The sequence below is a fragment of the Stegostoma tigrinum genome, chromosome 8 (assembly GCF_030684315.1).
Source record: "Stegostoma tigrinum isolate sSteTig4 chromosome 8, sSteTig4.hap1, whole genome shotgun sequence".
Classification (NCBI taxonomy): Eukaryota; Metazoa; Chordata; class Chondrichthyes; order Orectolobiformes; family Stegostomatidae; genus Stegostoma; species Stegostoma tigrinum.
The window spans coordinates 103,843,656-103,867,278 of record NC_081361.1 but is presented as its reverse complement, the minus strand read 5'-3'; the positions used below and the strand labels follow the sequence as shown (position 1 = coordinate 103,867,278).

General features: G+C 46.1%; 1 protein-coding gene across 8 annotated transcripts in view; it reads right to left on the bottom strand.

Annotated features, from left to right (window-relative positions):
- cfap45 (cilia and flagella associated protein 45) overlaps window positions 1–23,623 on the bottom strand; it is a 119,970-nt gene that overhangs the window by 60,995 nt on the left and 35,352 nt on the right. For 4 of the 8 annotated variants that reach the window (XM_059648215.1, XM_059648217.1, XM_059648222.1 and 1 more), the window contains exon 3: window positions 958–1,111. The exons of 3 other annotated variants lie outside the window; for them this stretch is intronic. In XM_059648215.1, coding sequence (XP_059504198.1) covers window positions 958–1,111 — 154 coding nt within the window. Of the gene's footprint in view, window positions 1–64; window positions 164–957; window positions 1,112–23,623 lie in introns of those variants that run through there. One more of the 8 variants, XM_059648220.1, reaches the window with a different exon arrangement.

The following is a 23,623-nucleotide window of genomic DNA, read 5'->3' as shown; positions in this document are numbered from 1 at the left end:
CTATTGCTGCTCCACACTCTTGCAGAACATGATCATTGAGGGTCAACCTGACGGTGTGTCTTACATTTCCCCACACCTGCATGAGGAACTCAGTACCACAATGTGAGGGTTTAACTTGGAATCTTTCTGTGCCCATATGCCTCCTTCACATTTTCCATTGTCCCTTAGTACCTAATTGTTGATCCTTTCAGCCTCCAAATTACCGCAACATCTCCATGTTTCCTCCCCTTTCAAAGTTCTCAAACATATCTGTGTTTCCCAATCCATTCTCATGTTTGCCATAGAGTAACAGAAGTCCACAGCACAGATTTTGACCTTTGCTCATAGAATTTGCGTCAGACAAAAACAATCATTTATTCCAATCCCATTTCCCAGTACTTGGCCCCTTTGTTGCCCAGCTTTGTATGGTTGGTGCTTGCATGTGAATATCTGAGTACTTTTTTAGCATTATGAGGGTTTTTGCATCCACCACATTTACAGGCAGTGAGTTCCAGTTTCCTGCTACCCTGAGTGAGAAAAACATCCTCACATCCTTTTAAACCTCTTGATCCTTACCTTAAATCCATGCCCCCAATCATTGATTGCTGGGCCAACGGGAGAAGTTCTTTCCTGTCTACCCTATCCATGCTCCTCATAATTTTATACATTTCAATCAATTGCTCCCCTACTCTGCTCTGCTCCAAGGAATACAACTGGTCTATGCAATCTCACTTTGTAACCAAAACTCTCCAGCCCAGACAACATCCTAGGAAATGTCCTCTGCACCCTCTCCAGTGCAATCACATCCATCCGATAACTTGGATTCCAGGATCGCACACAATACCTTAGCTCTAGATTGAATCCCTTCAATCAGGCATTATACATGATTGTGCCAAAAAGAAACTGGCGATCTTCATCCATCCCAGCCTGCTCATCTGGTGTATTTGGTATAGTAAACAGCCAATCCTCCTCCAATACCTGTTTACTGCCCTTCAGCTTGAAGTGGCGGGGCGGGCATCTGGTCTGACTCAGTTCAATTCTTTGCCATTTAATCCTCACTAAAGAATCGCTTGCAATGTCTTCCTTTCCTGCTCCCACACTGTTGTCTCTTGTATTCACCATGACGTCTGTCCTGAGTCAACAAAGAACAAAGAAAATTACAGCAAAGGAACAGGCCCTTCGGCCCTCCAAGACTGTGTCAATCCAGATCCTTGACCTAAACCTGCCGCCTATTTTCCAAGGACCTGTATCTGTCTACACACATCTTAAATGATGCTATTGTGCCTGCCTCTACCACCTCCACTGGTAACGTGTTCCAGGCACCCACAACCCCCTGCGTAAAGAACATTCCACATATATCTCCCTTCAACTTTCCGCCTTTCACCTTAAAATCATCATCCCTAGTAACCGAATCCCTCACGCTAGGAAAAAGCTTTTTGCTATCCAGCCTGTCTATACCTCTCATGATTTTGTAGACCTCAATCAGGTCCCGCCTCAATCTCCGTCTTCCTAATGAAAACAGTCTTAATCTACTCAAACTTTCTTGATAGCTAGTGCCCTCCATACCAGGCAACATCCTGGTGAGCTTCCTCTGCACCCTCTCCAAAGCATCCACATTCTTTTGGTAATGTGGCGGCTCAAAACGTACGCAGTATTCCAAATGTGGTCGAACCAAAGTCCGACACAGCTGTAACATGATCTGCCAACTCTTGTACTCAATACCCCGTCCGATGCATGAAATCTTGCCGTATGCCTTCTTGACCACTCTACTGACCTGCGTTGCCACCTTCAGGGAACAATGGACCAGAACACCCGGATCTCTCTGTGCATCAATTTTCGCCAGGGCTTTTCCATCTACTGTACAGTTTGCTCTTGAAATGGATCTTCCAAAATGCATCACCTCGCATTTGAAGATAATAAAATGTGAGGCTGGATGAACACAGCAGGCCAAGCAGCATCTCAGGAGCACAAAAGCTGACGTTTCGGGCCTAGACCCTTCATCAGAGAGGGGGATGGGGGGAGGGAACTGGAATAAATAGGGAGAGAGGGGGAGGCGGACCGAAGATGGAGAGTAAAGAAGATAGGTGGAGAGGGTGTAGGTGGGGAGGTAGGGAGGGGATAGGTCAGTCCAGGGAAGACGGACAGGTCAAGGAGGTGGGATGAGGTTAGTAGGTAGCTGGGGGTGCGGCTTGGGGTGGGAGGAAGGGATGGGTGAGAGGAAGAACCGGTTAGGGAGGCAGAGACAGGTTGGACTGGTTTTGGGATGCAGTGGGTGGGGGGGAAGAGCTGGGCTGGTTGTGTGGTGCAGTGGGGGGAGGGGATGAACTGGGCTGGTTTAGGGATGCAGTAGGGGAAGGGGAGATTTTGAAACTGGTGAAGTCCACATTGATACCATATGGCTGCAGGGTTCCCAGGCGGAATATGGGGAGCTTTGCAGAACACCTCCGCTCAGTTCGCAACAAACAACTGCACCTCCCAGTCGCAAACCATTTCCACTCCCCCTCCCATTCTCTTGATGACATGTCCATCATGGGCCTCCTGCACTGCCACAATGATGCCACCCGAAGGTTGCAGGAACAGTAACTCATATTCCGCCTGGGAACCCTGCAGCCATATGGTATCAATGTGGACTTCACCAGTTTCAAAATCTCCCCTTCCCCTACTGCATCCCTAAACCAGCCCAGTTCATCCCCTCCCCCCACTGCACCACACAACCAGCCCAGCTCTTCCCCCCCACCCACTGCATCCCAAAACCAGTCCAACCTGTCTCTGCCTCCCTAACCGGTTCTTCCTCTCACCCATCCCTTCCTCCCACCCCAAGCCGCACCCCCAGCTACCTACTAACCTCATCCCACCTCCTTGACCTGTCCGTCTTCCCTGGACTGACCTATCCCCTCCCTACCTCCCCACCTACACCCTCTCCACCTATCTTCTTTACTCTCCATCTTCGGTCCGCCTCCCCCTCTCTCCCTATTTATTCCAGTTCCCTTCCCCCATCCCCCTCTCTGATGAAGGGTCTAGGCCCGAAACGTCAGCTTTTGTGCTCCTGAGATGCTGCTTGGCCTGCTGTGTTCATCCAGCCTCACATTTTATTATCTTGGAATTCTCCAGCATCTGCAGTTCCCATTATCTCACATTTTATTATCTTGGAATTCTCCAGCATCTGCAGTTCCCATTATCTCTGATACTATTTCACCTCGCATTTGTCTTGATTGAACTCCATCTGCCATTTCTCTGCAAAATGCTCCCAATCTATTTATATTTTGCTGTGATTTCCGACAGTCCCATTCACTATCTGCTACTCCACCAATCTTAGTGTCATCTGCAAAATTGCTAATCGGACCAACTGTACCTTCCTCCAGATCATTTATGTATATCACAAACTACACTGGTCCCATCATGGATCCCTGTGGAACAACACTGGTCACAGTTCTCCATTTTGAGAAACTCCCTTCCACTACTACTCTCTGTCTCCTGTTGCCCAGCCAGTTCTCTATCCATCTAGCTAGTACACCCTGAACCCCATGCGACTTCACTTTCTCCATCAGCCTACCATGGGGAGCCTGATCAAACGCCTCACTGAAGTCCATGTATATAACATCCACCGCCCTTCCCTTATCTATCAACTTTGTCACTTCATCAAAGAATTTTATGAAGCTGGTAAGACATGGCCTTCCCTGCACAAAACCATGCTGCCTATCACTAAAAAGCTGATTTTCTTCCAAATGTAAATAGATCCTATCCCTCAGTGTCTTCTGCAGCAGCTTCCCTACCACTGACGTCTGGCTCACCAGTCAAAAACTGCATGGATTATCTTTGCTCCCCTTCTTAAACAAGGGGACAACATTAGCAATTCTCTAGTCCTCTGGGACCTCACCTGTGCTCAAGGATGCTGCAAAGAAATCTGTTAAGGTCGCAGCTATTTCCTCAGTCACTTCCCACAGGAACCTGGGATAGATCCCATCCGGACCTGGGGACTTGTCCACCCTAATGCCTTTTAGAATACCCAACACTTCCCACCTCCTTATGCTGACTTGACCTAGGGTAATCACACATCTATCTCTAACCTTAACATCCAGCATGTCCCTCCCCTCAGTGAATACCGACGCAAAGTACTCATTAAAAATCTCACTCATTTTCTCTAACTCCTCGCATAACTTCCCTCCTTTGTCCTTGAGCGGGCCAACCCTTTTTCTAGTTATCCTCTTTCTCCTTGTGTACGAATACAAGGCTTTGGGATTTTCGTTCACCTGTTTGCGAAAGATATTTTATGACTGGTCAAAGACAATGTCACAGCTGTACTGAAAGAGGGCACTACGGAGGACTCGAGCAGTGAGGCAATATGGGCAGAAGTCAGAAATAGGAAGGAAGTGGTAACAATGTTAGGGCTGTATTACAGGCCTCCAACCGCAAGCGTGAGATAGAGGTACAAATATGTAAACAGATTATGGAAAGGGGTAGGAGCAACAGGGTGGTCGTGATGGGAGATGTTAATTTTAATAGAACATAGAACATTACAGCACAGTACAGGCCCTTCGGCCCTCGATGTTATGCCGACCTGTCATACCGATCTCAAGCCCATCTAACCTACACTATTCCATGTACGTCCATTTGCTTATCCAATGACGACTGAAATGTACCTAAAGTTGGCAAATCTACTACTGTTGCAGGCAAAGCGTTCCATTCCCTTACTACTCCATGCCTTACAAACCTTATCGAGTTTTTTGAGGATGTGACTAGAAAAGTTGATGAGGGTCGAGCTGTGGATATGGTGTATATGGACTTCAGTAAGGCATTTGATAAGGTTCCCCATGGTAGGCTCATTCAGAAGGTCAGGAGGAATGGGATACAGGGGAACTTAGCTGCTTGGATACAGAATTGGCTGGCCAACAGAAGACAGCGAGTGGTAGTAGAAGGAAAATATTCTGCCTGGAAGTCAGTGGTGAGTGGAGTTCCACAGGGCTCTGTCCTTGGGCCTCTACTGTTTGTAATTTTTATTAATGACTTGGACGAGGGAATTGAAGGATGGGTCAGCAAGTTTGCAGACGACACAAAGGTCGGAGGTGTCGTTGACAGTGTAGAGGGCTGTTGTAGGCTGCAGCGGGACATTGACAGGATGCAGAGATGGGCTGAGAGGTGGCAGATGGAGTTCAACCTGGATAAATGCGAGGTGATGCATTTTGGAAGGTCGAATTTGAAAGCTGAGTACAGGATTAAGGATAGGATTCTTGGCAGCGTGGAGGAACAGAGGGATCTTGGTGTGCAGATACATAGATCCCTTAAAATGGCCACCCAAGTGGACAGGGTTGTTAAGAAAGCATATGGTGTTTTGGCTTTCATTAACAGGGGGATTGAGTTTAAGAGTCGTGAGATCTTGTTGCAGCTCTATAAAACTTTGGTTAGACCGCACTTGGAATACTGCGTCCAGTTCTGGGCGCCCTATTATAGGAAAGATGTGGATGCTTTGGAGAGGATTCAGAGGAGGTTTACCAGGATGCTGCCTGGACTGGAGGGCTTATCTTATGAAGAGAGGTTTGACTGAGCTCGGTCTCTTTTCATTGGAGAAAAGGAGGAGGAGAGGGGACCTAATTGAGGTATACAAGATAATGAGAGGCATAGATAGAGTTGATAGCCAGAGACTATTTCCCAGGGCAGAAATGGCTAGCACGAGGGGTCATAGTTTTAAGCTGGTTGGTGGAAAGTATAGAGGGGATGTCAGAGGCAGGTTCTTTACGCAGAGAGTTGTGAGAGCATGGAATGCGTTGCCAGCAGCAGTTGTGGAAGCAAGGTCATTGGGGTCATTTAAGAGACTGCTGGACATGTATATGGCCACAGAAATTTGAGGGTGCATACATGAGGATCAATGGTCGGCACAACATTGTGGACTGAAGGGCCTGTTCTGTGCTGTACTGTTCTATGTTCTATGTTCTACTCTCTAAGTAAAGAAACTACCTCTGACATCTGTCCTATATCTTTCACCCCTCAATTTAAAGCTATGCCCCCTCGTGCTCGCCGTCACCATCCTAGGAAAAAGGCTCTCCCTATCCACTCTATCTGACCCTCTGATTATTTTATATGTTTCAATTAAGTCACTTCTCAACCTTCTTCTCTCTAATGAAAACAGCCTCAAGTCCTTCAGCCTTTCCTCATAAGACATTCCCTCCATACCAGGCAACATCCTAGTAAATCTCCTCTGCACCCTTTCCAAAGCTTCCACATTCTTCTTATAATGCGGTGACCAGAACTGTACACAATACTCCAAGTGCGGCCACACCAGAGTTTTGTACAGCTGTAGCATAACCTCTTGGTTCCGGAACTCAATCCCTCTATTAATAACAGCTAAAACACTGTATGCCTTCTTAACAGCCCTGTCAAACTGGGTGGCAACTTTCAAGGATCTGTGTACATGGACACCGAGATCTCTCTGCTCATCTACACTACTAAGAATCTTACCATTAGCCCAGTACTTTGCCTTCCGGTTACTCCTACCAAAGTGCATCACCTCACACTTGTCTGCATTAAACTCCATTTGCCACCTCTCAGCCCAGCTCTGCAGCTTATCTATGTCTCTCTGCAACCTACAGCATCCTTCGTCACTATCCACAACTCCACCGACCTTAGTGTCATCTGCAAATTTACTAACCCATCCTTCTATGCCATCATCCAGGTCATTTATAAAAATGACAAAAAGCAGTGGACCCAACACCGACCCTTGCGATACACCACTAGTAACTGGTCTCCGGAATGAACATTTCCCATTAACTACCACCCTCTGTTTTCTTTCAGCCAGCCAATTTCTGATCCAAACTGCTATATCTCCCACAATTCCATACCTTCGCATTTTGTACAATAGCCAACTGTGGGGAACTTATCGAACGCCTTGCTGAAATCCATATACACCACATCAACCGGTTTACTTTCATCTATCTGTTTGGTCACCTTCTCAAAGAACTCAATAAAGTTTGTGAGGCACGACCTTCCATTCACAAAACCATGCTGACTATCCCTAATCAATTTATTCTTTTCTAGATGATCATAAATCCTGTCCCTTATAACCTTTTCCAACACATTACCAACAACTGCGGTAAGGCTTACTGGTCTATAATTACCAGGGTTGTCTCTACTCCCCTTCTTGAACAGGAGAACCACATTTGCTATCCTCCAGTCATCTGGCACTACTCCTGGAGACAATGATGAGTTAAAGATCATTGCCAAAGGCTCAGCAATCTCCTCCCTGGCTTCCCAGAGGATCCGAGGATAAATCCCATCCGGCCCAGGGGACCTATCTATCTTCACCTCTGAAGGATTTCTAATACCTTTTCCTTGTGAAACACCTCTTCTCATACCTCTTCCTCTTCTCAACATTGACTGAGACTCACGTAGTGTTGGGGGTCAAGATGGAGCAGATTTCGTAAAGAGCATCCAGGAGGGTTTTCCAGAGCAGTATGTATGTCGTCCAACTCAGGAAGGGGCCATACTGGACCTAGTGTTGGGGAATGAGCCTGGCCAGGTGGTTGAAATTACAGTAGGGGACTACTTTGGGAATAGTGATCACAATTCCGTAAGTTTAACAACACTCATGGACTAAGATGAGAGTGGTCCTAAAGGAAGAGTTCAAAACTGGGAGAAGGCCAACTATACCAAAATTCAGCACGATCTAGGGAATGTAGATTGGGAGAAACTGTTTTAAGGTGAATCCACATTTGATATGTTGGAGGCTTTTAAACAGAAGGTGATTAGCACGCAGGAGAGACATGTTCCTGTGAAAATGAGGAATAGAAATGGCAGGATTAGGGAACCATGGGTGACAGGTGAAATTGTGAGACTAGCCAAGAGAAAAAAGGAAGCAGACAAAAGGTTTAGGCAATTGAAAAAAGACAAAGCTTTGGAAAAATATTGGGAATGTAGGGCGAATCTGAAACGAGGAATTAAGAGGGCTAAAAGGGGACATGAGATACCTTTAGCAAACACGGTTAAGGAAAATCCCAAAAGACTTTTACTCATGTATAAAGTGCAAGAGGGTAAATAGACAAAGGGTTGGCATACTTAAGGAAAAAGAAAGAAAGTTATGTGTCAAGTCAGAAATTGGGTAACATTCTTAACAAGTACTTTGCATCAGTATTCACCGAGGAGAGGGACATGATGGATGTTGAGGTTAGGGATAGATGTCTGATTACCCTAGGTCAAGTAGGCATGAGGAGGGAGGAAGTGTTGGGTATCCTAAAAGGCACTAAGGTGGACAAGTCCTCAGGTCCAGATGGGATCAATCCCAGGTTGTTGAGGGAAGCAAGAGAGGAAATAGCCAGAGCCTTAACAGATTTCTCTGCAGCATCCTTAAACATGGGTGAGGTCCCGGAGGACTGGAGAATTGCTAATGCTGTGCCCTTGTTTAAGAAGGGTTGCAGGGGTAATCCAGGTAATTATCAACTGGTGAGCCTGACGTCAGTGGTAGAACATAGAACATTACAGCACAGTACAGGCCCTTCGGTCCTCGATGTTGTGCCGACCTGTCATAACGATCTCAAGCCCATCTAACCTACACTATTCCATGTACGTCCATATGCTTATCCAATGATGACTTAAATGTACCTAAAGTTGGCAAATCTACTACCGTTGCAGGCAAAGCATTCCATTCCCTTACTACTCTCTGAGTAAAGAAACTACCTCTGACATCTGTCCTATATCTTTCACCCCTCAATTCAAAGCTATGCCCCCTCGTGCTCGCCATCACCTTTCGAGGGAAAAGGCTCTCCCTATCCACCCTATATAACCCTCTGTTTATTTCATATGTCTCAATTAAGTCACCTCTCAACCTTCTTCTCTCTAACGAAAACAGCCTCAAGTCCCTTAGCCTTTCCTCATAAGACCTTCCTTCAATATCACGCAACATCCTAGTAAATCTCCTCTGCAACCTTTCCAAAGCTTCCACATCCTTCTTACAATGCGGTGACCAGACCTGTACGCGATGCTCCAAGTGCGGCCGCACCAGAGTTTTGTACAGCTTCACCATAACCTCTTGGTTCCGCAACTCGATCCCTCTATTAATAAAAGCTAAAACACTATATGCCTTCTTAACAGCCCTGTCAACCTGGGTGGCAATTTTCAAGGATCTGCGCACATGGACACCGAGATCTCTCAGCTCATCTACACCACTAAGAATCTTACCATTAGTCCAGTACTTTGCATTCCGGTTACTCCTACCAAAGTGCATCACCTCACACCTGTCTGCATTAAACTCCATTTGCCACCTCTCAGCCCAGCTCTGCAGCTTATCTATGTCTCTCTGCAACCTACAGCATCCTTCAACACTAACCATAACTCCACCGACCTTAGTGTAGTCTGCAAATTTACTAACCCATCCTTCTACGCCCTCATCCAGGTCATTTATAAAAATGACAAACAGCAGTGGACCCAACACCGACCCTTGCAGTACACCACTAGTAACTGGTCTCCAGGATGAACATTTCCCACCAACTACCACCCTCTGTCTTTTTTCAGCAAGCCAATTTCCGATCCAAACTGCTATATCTCCCACAATTCCATACCTTCGCATTTTGTACAATAGCCTACTGTGGGGAACCTTATCGAACGCCTTGCTGAAATCCATATACACCACATCAACCGGTTTACTCTCACCTACCTGTTTGGTCACCTTCTCAAAGAACTCAATAAGGTTTGTGAGGCACGACCTACCCTTCACAAAACCATGCTGACTATCCCTAAGCAATTTATTCTTTTCTAGATGATTATAAATCCTATCCCTTATAACCTTTTCCAATACTTTACCAACAACTGAGATAAGGCTCACTGGTCTATAATTGCCAGGGTTGTCTCTACTCCCCTTCTTGAACAGGGGAACCACATTTGCTATCCTCCATTCATCTGGGGCTATTCCTGTAGACAATGAAGAGTTAAAGGTCAATGTCAAAGGCTCGGCAATCTTCTCTCTGGCTTCCCAGAAGATCCTAGGAGAAATCCCATCCGGCCCAGGGGACCTATTTATCTTCACCCTCTGAAGGATTTCTAATACCTCTTCCTTGTGAACCTCAATCCCACCTAGTCTAGTAGCCTGTACCTCAGCATTCTCCTCGACAACATCGTCGTTTTCTAGAGTGAATACTGTTGAAACATATTCATTTAGTTCTTCCGCTATCTCCTCTGACTCCACACACAACTTCCTACTACTATCCTTGATTGGGCCTAATCTTACTTTTGTCATTCTTTTATTCCTTAAATACCTATCGAAAGCCTTAGTGTTTAATTAGGAGTTCAATCTGGGAAATACAAGGTGATACATTTTGAAGATCTAATTCAAGAGCAAACCATACACTAAATGGAAAAGCCCTGGGGAAAATTGATGTACAGATCTGGGTGTTCAGGTCCACTGTTCCCTGAAGGTGACAACGCAGGTCAATAGAGTGGTTAAGAAGGCATACGCATGCTTTCCTTCATCGGATGGGGTATTGAGTACAAGAGTTGGCAGGTCATGTTGCAGTTGTACAAGACTTTGGTTTGGCCACATTCAGAGTACTGCGTACAGTTCTGGTTGCCACATTACCAAAAGGATGTGGATTCTCTGGAGAGGGTGCAGAGGAGGTTCACCAGGATGTTGCCTGGTATGGAGGGCGCTAGCAATGAAGAAAGGTTGAGCAGATTAGGATTATTTTCAATAGAAAGATGGAGACTGAAGGGGGACCTGATTGAGGTCTACAAAATCTTGAGGGGTATAGACAAGGTGGATAGCAAGAAGCTTTTTCCCAGAGTGGGGGGACTCAATTACTAGGGGTCATGAGTTCAAAGTGAGAGGAGGGAAGTTTATGGGAGATAAGCATGAAAAGTTCATTACGCAGAGGGTGGTGGGTACCTGGAACGTGTTACTAGTGGAGGTGGTAGACGCAGACATTAGAGTGTCTTTTCAGATGTATCTGGACAGGTACATGGATGGGCAGAGAGCAAAGGGATAGAGACCCTTAGAAAATAGATAACAGGTTTAGACAGGGAATCTCATTAGGCACAGGCTTGGGGGGCCGAACGGCCTCTTTCTGTGCTGTAATTTTCTTTTTCTTTGTTTGTTCTTTGACCCCTTTTAGTCCTCTTAATTCCTCGTTTCAGATTGGTCCTACTTTTTCGATGTTCTTTCAAAGCTTCGTCTGTATTCAGCTGCCTAAACCATATGTATGCCTCCCTTTTCCTCTCTGCTGGTCTCACAATTTCCCGTCATCCCTGGTTCCCTAATCTTGCCATTTCTATCCCTCATTTACACAGGGACATGTCTGTCCTGCACTCTGATCAACCTCTCTTTAAAAACCTCCCACATATCAAATGTGGATTTACCGTCAAACAGCTGCTCCTAATCCATATTCCCTCACTCCTGCTGAATTTTGCTATCATTGGCCTTCCCCCAATTTAACACTGTTCCTTTAGGTCCGCTCTCGTCTTTGTCCATGAGTATTCTAAAACTTACGGAATTTAGATCGCTATTCCCGAAGTAATCCCCTGTTGGAACTTTAATCACTGAAACCGACTCATTCCCCAACACCAGGTCCAATATGGCCCCTTTACGATTTGGACTATATACGTACTGCTCTAGAAAACTTTCCTGGATGCTCCTTACTCATTCTGCTCCATTAGTCCAGTACTTTGCATTCCGGTTACTCCTACCAAAGTGCATCACCTCACACCTGTCTGCATTAAACTCCATTTGCCACCTCTCAGCCCAGCTCTGCAGCTTATCTATGTCTCTCTGCAACCTACAGTATTTTCTATTCTGCCCCCTTCCCTTCTTTGCCACAGTGTCAGGCTCAGTGCCAGAGAACTGACTACTATGGCTTTCATTCCCCCAGCAGTATCCAAAACGATATACTTATTGCTGAGGGGAATGCCCACATCCGTACGATAGAGATTCTATGATTTCGATGAAATAGAAAGGACTCGAGCAGTGGGGCAATATGGGCAGACCTCAGAAATAGGCAGACACCAAGAGAATGGGCTAACTCCATACAGAAAGTCACCAGCGGGTCAAATCAAACCCGGTCCCTGGCACTGCAAGGCAGCAGTGCTAACCACTGAGCCACCGTGCTGCCCCTCTTCAAGCTTGTCTGAGACTCAAATAGACCATATAAAACCTTGATGCTATATTTGACCCCCAAGGTGAGTGCCTGACCACCTGTCCATACTCTAACTCAGACCTAGGCCCGAAACGTCAGTTTTTGTGCTCCTGAGATGCTGCTTGGCCTGCTGTGTTCATCCAGCCTCACATTTTATTATCTTGGAATTCTCCAGCATCTGCAGTTCCCATTATCTCTCATCAGTTAAAGTGTGTTTGCTTTAATGCAAGGAGTATCAGGAATAAAAGTGATGAACTTAGAACATGGATCAGTACCTGGTGCTATGTTGTTGTGGCCATAACAGAGACATGGGTTTCTCAGGGGCAGGAATGGTTACTGGATGTTCCAGAGTTTAGAGCATTTAAAAAGAATAGGGAGGGGGGAAAAAGAGGAGGGGGTGTAGCACCACTAATCAGAGAGAGTATCACAGATAGAGAAGCTTCCGTTGTCGAGGAAGATCTGCCTACTGAGTCAGTGTGGGTGGAAATTAGGAACAGCAAGGGAGTAGTCACCTCGTTAGAGGTTTACTACAGGCCCCCCAATAGCAGCAGGGAGATTGAAGAAAGCATAGGTCGGCAGAGTTTTGAAAAGTGCGGACGTAGTAGGGTTGTTGTAATGGGTGACTTTAACTTTCCTAATATTGATTGGAACCTCCTTCGAGCAGAAGATTTGAATGGAGCTGTTTTTGTAAGGTGTGTTCAGGAGGGTTTCCTAACTCAGTACGTTGACAGGCCGATGAGGGGAGAGGCTATTCTCGACTTGGTGCTCGGAAACGAGCTGGGGCAGGTATCAGATCTTGTGGTGGGAGAGCATTTTGGTGATAGTGATCATAACTGCCACACATTCTACACAGCTATGGAGAAGGAGAGGATTAGGCAAAATGGGAGGATATTTAATTGGGGAAGAGGAAACCATGATGCAATTAGACATGAGTTAGGAAGCATGGACTGGGAGCAACTGTTCCATGGTAAGGGCACTATAGACATGTGGAGACTGTTTAAGGAACAGTTGTTGCGAGTGATAAATAAATATGTCCTTCTGAGACAGGCAAGAAGGGGTAAGATGAAGGAACCTTGGATGACAAGTGTGGTGGAGCTTCTTGTCAAAAGGAAGAAGGTAGCTTACATAAGGTGGAGGAAGCTAGAGTCAAGCTCAGCTCTAGAGGATTACAGGCAGGTGAGGAAAGAACTCAAAAATGGTCTGAGGAGAGCCAGGAGGGGGCACGAGAAAGGCTTGGCAGAATGGATTAGGGAGAACACAAAGGCATTTTACACTTATGTGAGGAATAAGAGAATGACCAAAGAAAGAGTAGGGCCGATCAGGGATAGCATAGGGAACTTGTGTGTGGAGTCTGAGGAGGTAGGGGAAGCCCTAAATGAGTTTTTTGCTTCTGTCTTTACGAAAGAAACGAACTTTGTAGTGAATGAAACCTTTGAAGAGCAGGTGTGCAGGCTGAAATGGATAGAGATAGAGCTGATGTGCTGAAAATTTTGTCAAACATTAAGATTGACAAGTCGCCAGGCCCGGACCAGATTTGTCCTCGGCTGCTTTGGGAAACGAGAAATGCAATTGCTTCGCCACCTGCAAAGATCTTTGCATCCTCGCTCTCCACTGGAGTCGTACCTGAGGACTGGAGAGAGGCAAATGTAATTCCTCTCTTCAAGAAAGGAAATCGGGAAATCCCCGGCAATTACAGACCAGTAAGTCTCACGTCTGTCGTCTGCAAGGTGTTAGAAAGGATTCTGAGGGATTTATGACCATCCGGAAGAGCATGGCTTGATTAAATGCAGTCAACACGGCTTTGAGAGGGGCAGGTCATGCCTCACAAACCTTATCGAGTTCTTTGAGGATGTGACTAGAAAAGTTGATGAGGGTCGAGCTGTGGATGTGGTGTATATGGACTTCAGCAAGGCATGTGATAAGGTTCCCCATGGTAGGCTCATTCAGAAGGTCAGGAGGAATGGGATACAGGGGAACTTAGCTGTCTGAATACAGAATTGGCTGGCCAACAGAAGACAGCGAGTGGTAGTAGAAGGAAAATATTCTGCCTGGAAGTCAGTGGTGAGTGGGGTTCCACAGGGCTCTGTCCTTGGGCCTCTACTGTTTGTAATTTTTATTAATGACTTGGATGAGGGGATTGAAGGATGGGTCAGCAGGTTTGCAGACGACACGAAGGTTGGAGGTGTCGTTGACAGTATAGAGGGCTGTTGTAGGCTGCAGCGGGACATTGACAGGATGCAGAGATGGGCTGAGAGGTGGCAGATGGAGTTCAACCTGGATAAATGCGAGGTGATGCATTTTGGAAGGTCGAATTTGAAAGCTGAGTATAGGATTAAGGATAGGATTCTTGGCAGTGTGGAGGAACAGAGGGATCTTGGTGTGCAGATACATAGATCCCTTAAAATGGCCACCCAAGTGGACAGCGTTGTTAAGAAAGCATATGGTGTTTTGGCTTTCATTAATAGGGGGATTGAGTTTAGGAGTCGTGAGATCTTGTTGCAGCTCGATAAAACTTTGGTTTGACCGCACTTGGAATACTGTGTCCAGTTCTGGTCGCCCTATTATAGGAAAAATGCGGATGCTTTGGAGAGGGTTCAGAGGAGGTTTACCAGGATGCTGCCTGGACTGGAGGGCTTATCTTATGAAGAGAGGTTGACTGAGCTCGGACTCTTTTCATTGGAGAAAAGGAGGAGGAGAGGTGACCTGATCGAGGTATACAAGATAATGAGGGGCATAGGGGGAGGCTTGGGGACCGCTTTGCAGAACACTCCGCTCGGTTCGCAACAAACAATTGCACCTCCCAGTCGCGAACCATTTCAACTCCCCCTCCCATTCCTCAGACGACATATCCATCATGGGCCTCCCGCAGTGCCACAATGATGCCACCCGAAGGTTGCAGGAACAGCAACTCATATTCCGCTTGGGAACCCTGCAGTCCAATGGTATCAATATGGACTTCACAAGTTTCAAAATCTCCACTTCCCCCACTGCATCCCAAAACCAGCCCAGCCTGTCTCTGTTTCCCTAGCCTGTTGTTCCTCTCACCCATCCCTTCCTCCCACCTCAAGCAGCTCCTCCATTTCCTACCTACCACCTCATCCCGCCTCCTTGACCTGACCATCTTCCCTGGACTGACCTATTCCCTTGCTACCTCCTCACCTATACTCTCCTCTCTACCTATCTTGTTTTCTCTCCATCTTCGGTCTGCCTCCCCGTCTCTCCCTATTTATTCCAGTTCCCTCTCCCCACCGCCCTCTCTGATGAAGGGTCTAGGCTAGAAACGTCAGCTTTTGTGCTCCTGAATGCTGCTTGGCCTGCCGTGTTTATCCAGCTCCACACTTTGTTATATTGAATTCTCCAGCATCTGCAGTTCCCATTATCACAGATGTAATGAATACTTTGTTTCATGTCTGTTAGATTCTGAAGATGTTCCCTTCAACTACAAAGTAGTGAATGTAATCTCTCGATTCAAAAATGGAAGACGGTAGTAACTGGCAACCACAAGCTTTGGGGACTAAGGAGGTGAGTTACTCAATGCAGAATTCTGAGCCTCTGGCCTGCCCTTGTAGCAACTGTACTTACATGTCTCATCCAGTTCAGTTTCTGGTCAGAAGTGACCCCAAAATATTGAGGGTGGGGGGTTTTGTGATCGTAATATCATTGGATGTCATTTGAGTCATGATGTCTACAGAACAGAAAAATACTAGAACATAGAACATAGAACAATACAGCACAGAACAGGCCCTTCAGCCCACGATGTTGTGCCGACCATTGATCCTCATGTATGCACCCTCAAATTTCTGTGACCATATACATGTCCAGCAGTCTCTTAAATGACCCCAATGACCTTGCTTCCACAACTGCTGCTGGCAACGCATTCCATGCTCTCACAACTCTCTGCGTAAAGAACCTGCCTCTGACATCCCCTCTATACTTTCCACCAACCAGCTTAAAACTATGACCCCTCGTGCTAGCCATTTCTGCCCTGGGAAATAGTCTCTGGCTATCAACTCTATCTATGCCTCTCATTATCTTGTATACCTCAATTAGGTCCCCTCTCCTCCTCCTTTTCTCCAATGAAAAGAGACTGAGCTCAGTCAACCTCTCTTCATAAGATAAGCCCTCCAGTCCAGGCAGCATCCTGGTAAACCTCCTCTGAACCCTCTCCAAAGCATCCACATCTTTCCTATAATAGGGCGCCCAGAACTGGACGCAGTATTCCAAGTGCGGTCTAACCAAAGTTTTATAGAGCTGCAACAAGATCTCACGACTCTTAAACTCAATCCCCCTGTTAATGAAAGCCAAAACACCATATGCTTTCTTAACAACCCTGTCCACTTGGGTGGCCATTTTAAGGGATCTATGTATCTGCACACCAAGATCCCTCTGTTCCTCCACGCTGCCAAGAATCCTATCCTTAATCCTGTACTCAGCTTTCAAATTCGACCTTCCAAAATGCATCACCTCGCATTTATCCAGGTTGAACTCCATCTGCCACCTCTCAGCCCATCTCTGCATCCTGTCAATGTCCCGCTGCAGCCTACAACAGCCCTCTACACTGTCAACGACACCTCCGACCTTTGTGTCGTCTGCAAACTTGCTGACCCATCCTTCAATTCCCTCGTCCAAGTCATTAATAAAAATTACAAACAGTAGAGGCCCAAGGACAGAGCCCTGTGGAACTCCACTCACCACTGACTTCCAGGCAGAATATTTTCCTTCTACTACCACTCGCTGTCTTCTGTTGGCCAGCCAATTCTGTATCCAAGCAGCTAAGTTCCCCTGTATCCCATTCCTCCTGACCTTCTGAATGAGCCTACCATGGGGAACCTTATCAAATACTCTATGGCATTTTGAATTTGTGTCTGTTAACTACTTTAATCCCAACTTCCAGGACTAGGTCCATAGCTTTATGCGCTTCGGCATCACAAGTGTACATTGAAATGCATCTTAAATATTATGAGAATTACTGCTTCTATCATCCGTATAGGCAACAAGTTTCAGATTCCTAAAACCCTTTGTAAAGATTTTTTTCCTCCTCATATCATGTCTAAATCTCCTGCCCCTTGATTTGAATCCACTTCCAATTAATTGATCTCTCCAGTAAGAGATGTTCCTTCATGTCAAATGCATTTATAATATTATCTATCTAAATCATATCTCCTCTGCTCTAAGAAAAACAACCCTAGTCTATCCAATCTCTCTTCGTAACTAAAACTCTGAAGGCCAGGCAACATCTTCATAATACGTTTTAAAAAATGAATACTGGAGACGTGAGACAAAACAGAAATTGCGAGAGAAACTCAGGTCAGACAGCAACTGTGGAGAAGTTATTTTAAAAGAATACAGTAACCTGCCTTTGGTTGCCCACGTTGGGATACTAGAGGAATACAGTTCCTTCATGTGGTCAATTTTTGGATTGAACATCAGTCATGCATTTGTGCTGTTGTCTGGCACACCACATTTTGGGTGCAGGCCATAAAGTGAAGAACACAAACCCCCGGCTTGTACAGACCCTATCTCCTGTTGTACAAGGTCTAAAACTAAACAGAAAAACAGGAAACAGAATACGGAACAGACTGCTAGTGGACAAAGGAGGAAGGGCAGGATTCTTTTAAAACTCACAGGGGAGGCCTGAAAAAAACCGTCCTCAGGAACACCCATCCAGAATTCCCTGTATGTTAAAACCCTTCTCCAGGCAATCCTCCTCCCGAAACAATTGGCTATTATCAAATGCGTTGCCCATGCCTCCGATGATTCTGTGATTACTTAGGGTAACGCTCGGGTTGATCAGGCTGCCGCAGATCAAACTTTTGTTGTGCGCTCTATGAGCAAGCAAGCAATAAATTGCTTGCCTCCTTCAAATACGACGGGCATGCCAGATGTTGTCACTGTTCTATGTTTACAGGGGGACACCCCTGTATTTGAAAAATAATTACGGAAGACGCATGGGTGTTCGCACTCTGCATCCTCAGGCCACTGGGTCACTCCAGTTGGCCAAGTGTGTATACCTAGGTGGACTGGCCATGCTAAATTGCCCGTAGTGTACAGGGGTGTGCGGGTTATAGGGGGAATGGGTCTGGGTGGGATGCTTCAAGGGGCGGTGTGGACTTGTTGGGCCGAAGGGCCTGTTTCCATACTGTAGGGACTCTAATCTGATGCTTTGTTACCAATGATTATTGACTGGTCAAGGGGTGCGGTACATAACAGGAAAACACTCTGGCCAGGTGGTCTATTTGAGTGCATTCAGCTTGATTTTATTGAATTGCCGCGTGTACATTGCTGTAAGTATTGTCTTGTTACTGTTGATGTATTTAGTAGATGGATTGAAGCCTTTCCACTAATAATAAAGCCTCGACAGTGCTTACTCCTGACAGAAATCATACCAAGGTTCGGAGTACCTTGACAGGTTAGATCAGACAATGGCCCCCACTTTGGGGATATTAATGATGAAATATGCTCTCATTTTGGGATCCACTGCCAGCCTCATTGTGCTTATCGCCCTCAGGGTGCGGGGCTCGTAGAACATTGTAATCAGACTGAAAAATAACCAGATTTTGAAAACTAAACTTGCCAAATTGACTTCTGCAACCAGTCTCTCCTGGGTTCAGTCATTGCCTCTGGTCTTATTCCACCTGCGTTGCACTCCTGCGGACAAACCCCAGCAGAAATCATTTACAGTCAAGCTTTCCCAGAATGATGCCCCTTCCTCTGTTCATTTCCACATGACTGAAGACATGTCCTCCTATATTCTTACTCTGACTAAAATTTTATGAGGTCTTTACTCCCAGGTCTGTGCTACTTATGAGAAGCTCCCCTCCCTCAACACTGTTCCGACTGTTGAACCCGGCTCCTTCGTTCTCATCAAAAATTGGATGCGTCGTGGTCTCCAACCTCGATAGAAAGGTCCCTTCCAAGTTCTCCTCACCACCCCTACTGCTGCTAAGGCCGCCGCGCATTCCACCTAAGTTTACCTCCATCATTGCAATGTCATCGGTCGAGCCCCTTCCAAGGCAGGAGATGAAGGGGATGGAGACGATGAGCGACCGGGGAAGGAACTGGAATCGGTTGGTGACAAACCAGACTCCTAAGATACAACCAAAACTGCACGTTTCGAATAGTAATTCTTCTTTTGTTTTAGATATCCTAATCCTTGCTCCAGGACGATCAGAAGGAATCTCCCGGCCATTCTAGATACTCCTGCAAACACCAACAGCAGCCAAAGTCCAGAGGACAGAGCTGTTGGATTCACCTCAGTGATTGTAAACGATGGGCCCCTGCAAAAGGATTAAAGCCTGCTATTGGACTTTCCATTGACCTGGCCGCCTTTACAGCATTAAGCCTGAAGGACAATTTGTTTTTTTAAGAATCATATCCTTTTATATGGAAATCACACCGTGTGTTACCCAACTGCCCAGTCAGTAGAGGCATTATTTGTAGCCATCCCTTGGAGGGACCCCCGTTGACCTATACATGACTGACAAGACTAACGCCTCATGCGTAGGCCAGACTGGTACATACCGACGAAGTGTTCATGGGAGATGTGTAGAGCTGATAAACTCAAACAGGACACAGTCCCCCAATTGTACAGGAACTCGGGGATAGAACGGCACATCATGTTCGAACCCACTAAATTACCCACTAAGTTACCCGCTTCGCTTTTCAGTACAGGAATGGGGGTGCGCATAGCTCTAGTCCCCAAAGACACCTCCTGTGTGCAGACGCAGTGCTCCCGCCAACATTGCCAAGTGAGTAGAGGCCTGTTTACGTGCATTTGTGATGAACAAAGATATCTGAACATAACTGCCGGTAGACAGTTTATTTGTGGCCAATGTAATGGGTCACGTGTCAGTTCAGCCACCTGGACGTATCCATTTGATACCGACCAACTGGTGGGGTCTGGCGGAGACTCCAGCCAGCCGGAGATCTGGTGGTACAAACAATTCGTGCAGAAAATTAATCAGGAGGTCAAATGCTATCGAGCTAAGAAAGGCTTTGTGTTCCTCCTTAATGGGATATATATGACAGCCACCCCGATCCTTCCAGTCCTTTTTGCGGTTGGTACTATCAGATCACTTACTGTCCCATGCCGCCAGTGAGGACATACCCGTAGAAGGTTAGTGGCCCAAACCATTAGTGCACAATTTTGTGAAGACTGGAAGGACCCCAATCACACTGGGGTCCTCGCTTGGCTACGGGTTCCTCGGATCCCTGTCTCTAGGAGGGGGAATCACTGGGAGTCATTAGTGTGAAAATTAGAAACTACCTTATCTGTGGATTAACCATCCCCCTCCTTGGATGCAGAGGGGTATTGGCAGGCCCTGGTGCCCATCTGCTTGGACTGACCTAATCTCTGCTCTCCCGCCCTATGGTGTGGTCATGGAATGAACAAAGCGGGGAGATGTGAATCTGTAATTTGGATACAGGCACAAGATGGCTGCTCGGTGCAAGTTAGCAACAAAATGGCTTCTAGCCTGGGAGTTGTAAATTCTGCTAGAGCTGCTCTTTTAGTCTGGGAACTTTGAATTCTGCTAGGGTTGCAGAATAAATAACGCAGTAATGATAAGATAATGCAGTACTAGGTGTACAAGGTAATGAGAGGCACGGATAGAGTCGATAGCCAGAGACTTTTCCCCAGGGCAGGATTGACTGCCACGAGGTGTCATAGTCTTAAGGTGTTAGGAGGAAAGTATAGAGGAGACGTCAGAGGGAGGTTCTTCACCCAGAGAGTTGTGAGCGCATGGAATAGTTTACCAGTGGTAGTCGTGGAAGCAGAGTCATTAGTGACATTTAAGCGGCTGCTGGACATGCACGTGGACAGCAGTGAATTGAGGGGAATGTAGGTTAGGTTATTTTATTTTTGGTTTAGGAATATTCCACGGCACAACATCGTGGGCTGAAGGGCCTGTACTGTGCTGTACTTTTCTATGTTCTATGTTCTAACTCTTAATTCTTTTACTATCTATCTTTGCCTTACAAGTATTTAACAAGGTAGCCTCAACTACTTCACTGGGCAGGGCATTCCACAGACTCTCAAACATTTTGGCAAAGAAGTTTCTCCTCAACTCAGTCCTAAATCTGCTTTCCCTTAGTTTGAGGTTATGCTCCCTAGTTCTAGTTTCATCTGCCAGCCTCCCTCCTTCTATCTTATATATTCCCTTCAGAATTTTAAATGTTTCTTTAGGATTATCCCCCATTCTTCTAAATTCCAATGAGTGTAGTCACAGTGTACTCAATTGCTCCTCATAAGCCAAACCTCTCAATTCTAGAATCAACCTAGTGAACCTCCTATGCATCCTCTACAGTGCCAGTACATCCTTTCTCAAGTAAGGAGACCAAACTGTACACAGTAGTCCAAGTGTGGCCTCACCTGCACCTTATACAGTTGCGACGTAACCTCCTTGTTTTTAAACTCCATCCCCCAAGCAATGAAGGACATTATTCCGTGAAGAAAAAAATCAGAGTTAAAGCTTCAGGTCTGGTGACCCTTCTTCGGAAGCTTGGGCCTCAGCCTTTCATGACAATTTGTGTTAACTGAATCAGCTGCTTCTCATGAGAGACCAGAGCCGAAGTTATATCTTTAATCTGTAGGTGTGCCCGGTACAAATTCTCATCCTGGCGAAGATCCAAGACAAATTTAAGGGCTAGACTCCAGAGCAAATTTTGAAAAAGACTGGTTCGACAATCACTGATACAGCCACAACAGTATCATCCTCCATTAGAATGGGTGGCCATTTAACCAAACATTTATTTTGATTAGTTCTGATCTGGATTTGACTTGGAAATACAGCACCGTTCTTTCACTGTCACTGGGTCAAAATCCTAGAATTCTGTCCTGACTAGCACTGTGGGTCAACCCACAGCAGGTGGACTTCAACGGTTCAAGAGGGCAGCTCACCACCATCTTCTCAAGGGCAACTAGGGATGGGCAATAAATGCTGGCATGCCAGCAACACTCACATCCCACAAATAAAACAAAGGATATTTATAAGCATTTTAACTATTTCAAATGAACTGTAAGTGGCCTTTCCAGGGGGTGCACTCTCCTGGATTCCAGCCTATGAGTTCTGTTACTCAGTTCAGGCCTAGTTGGGCTTGTTTGCTGACTCAAGTCTGCATACCAGACGCGACTACAATGGCTGACTGTCCCAGATCTTGGAGAAAATTTTAACAGTTTGACTGGGGCATGGCTTTGTTTTGGGGTTTTGCTATGGGCTGACCTCAGGTCCCTCTGTTCAGCAAACGTCCGAGAACATAGAATAGAACACGAGGGGAAGCACGAGGGGGCATAGCTTTAAATTGAGGAGTGAAAGATATAGGACAGATGCCAGAGGTAGTTTCTTTACTCAGAGAGTAGAAAGGGAATGGAACGCTTTGCCTGCAACGGTAGTAGATTCGCCAACTTTAGGGACATTTAAGTCGTCACTGGATAAGCATATGGACGTACATGGAATAGTGTAGGTTAGATGGGCTTGAGATCGGTATGACAGGTCGGCACAACATCGAGGGCCGAAGGGCCTGCACTGTGCTGTAATGTTCTAGTATAGCACAGTTCAGGCCCTACAGCCCATGATGTTGCGCCGACCTATTATCCTACTGTAAGCTCAAACTAACCTGCATTTTACTGTCCTCCATGTGCCTATCCAAGAGTTGCTGAAATGGCCCAAATTTATCTGACTCTACTATCACTGCTGGCAAAACATTCCGTGCACCCACCACTCTCTTGAGTAAAGGACTTACCTCTGACATCTCCCCTACACCTTCCTCCAATCACCTTAAAATTATGCCCCCTCATAATAGCCACTTCTGCCCTGAAAAAAAGTCTCTGACTATCCACTCTATCTATGCCTCTCATCAGCTTGTACACCTCTATCAAGTCACCTCTCATCCTTCTTCACTCTAATGAGAAAATGCCTCGCTCCCTCAAACTTGCCTCGTAATACCAGCCCTCCAGTCCAAGCAGCATCCTGGTAAATCTCCTCTGCACCCTCTCTAAAGCTTCCACACCCTTCTGATAATGAGGCGACCAGAACTGAACACAATATTCCAAGTGTGGTCTAACCAGGGTTTTATAGAGCTGCATCATAACTTCACTGCTCTAAAATTCAATCCCCCTGCCAATGAAAGCCAACACACCAAATGCTTTCTTTATAAACCGACCAACTTCAGTGGCAACTTTGAGGGATCTATGGATGTGGACCCCAGATCCGCCTGCTCCTCCACACTGTCGAGAATCCTGCCTTTAACCCTGTATTCTGCATTCAAAGTCAACCTTCCAAAACAAATAACTTCACACTTTTTTGGGTTGAATTCCATCTGCCATTTCTTTGCGCAATTCAGCATTCTGTCAATGTCTCGTTGCAACCTACAACAGCTCTCCACGCTGTCCACAACTCCACCAACCTTCGTGTCATTGGCAAACTTATTAAACCATCTTTCCACGTCCTCATCCAAGTCATTAATAAAGATCGCAAAGAGCAGAGGTCCCAGAACAGATCCCTGCAGAGCACCACTGGTCACTGAGCTTCAAGCTGAAT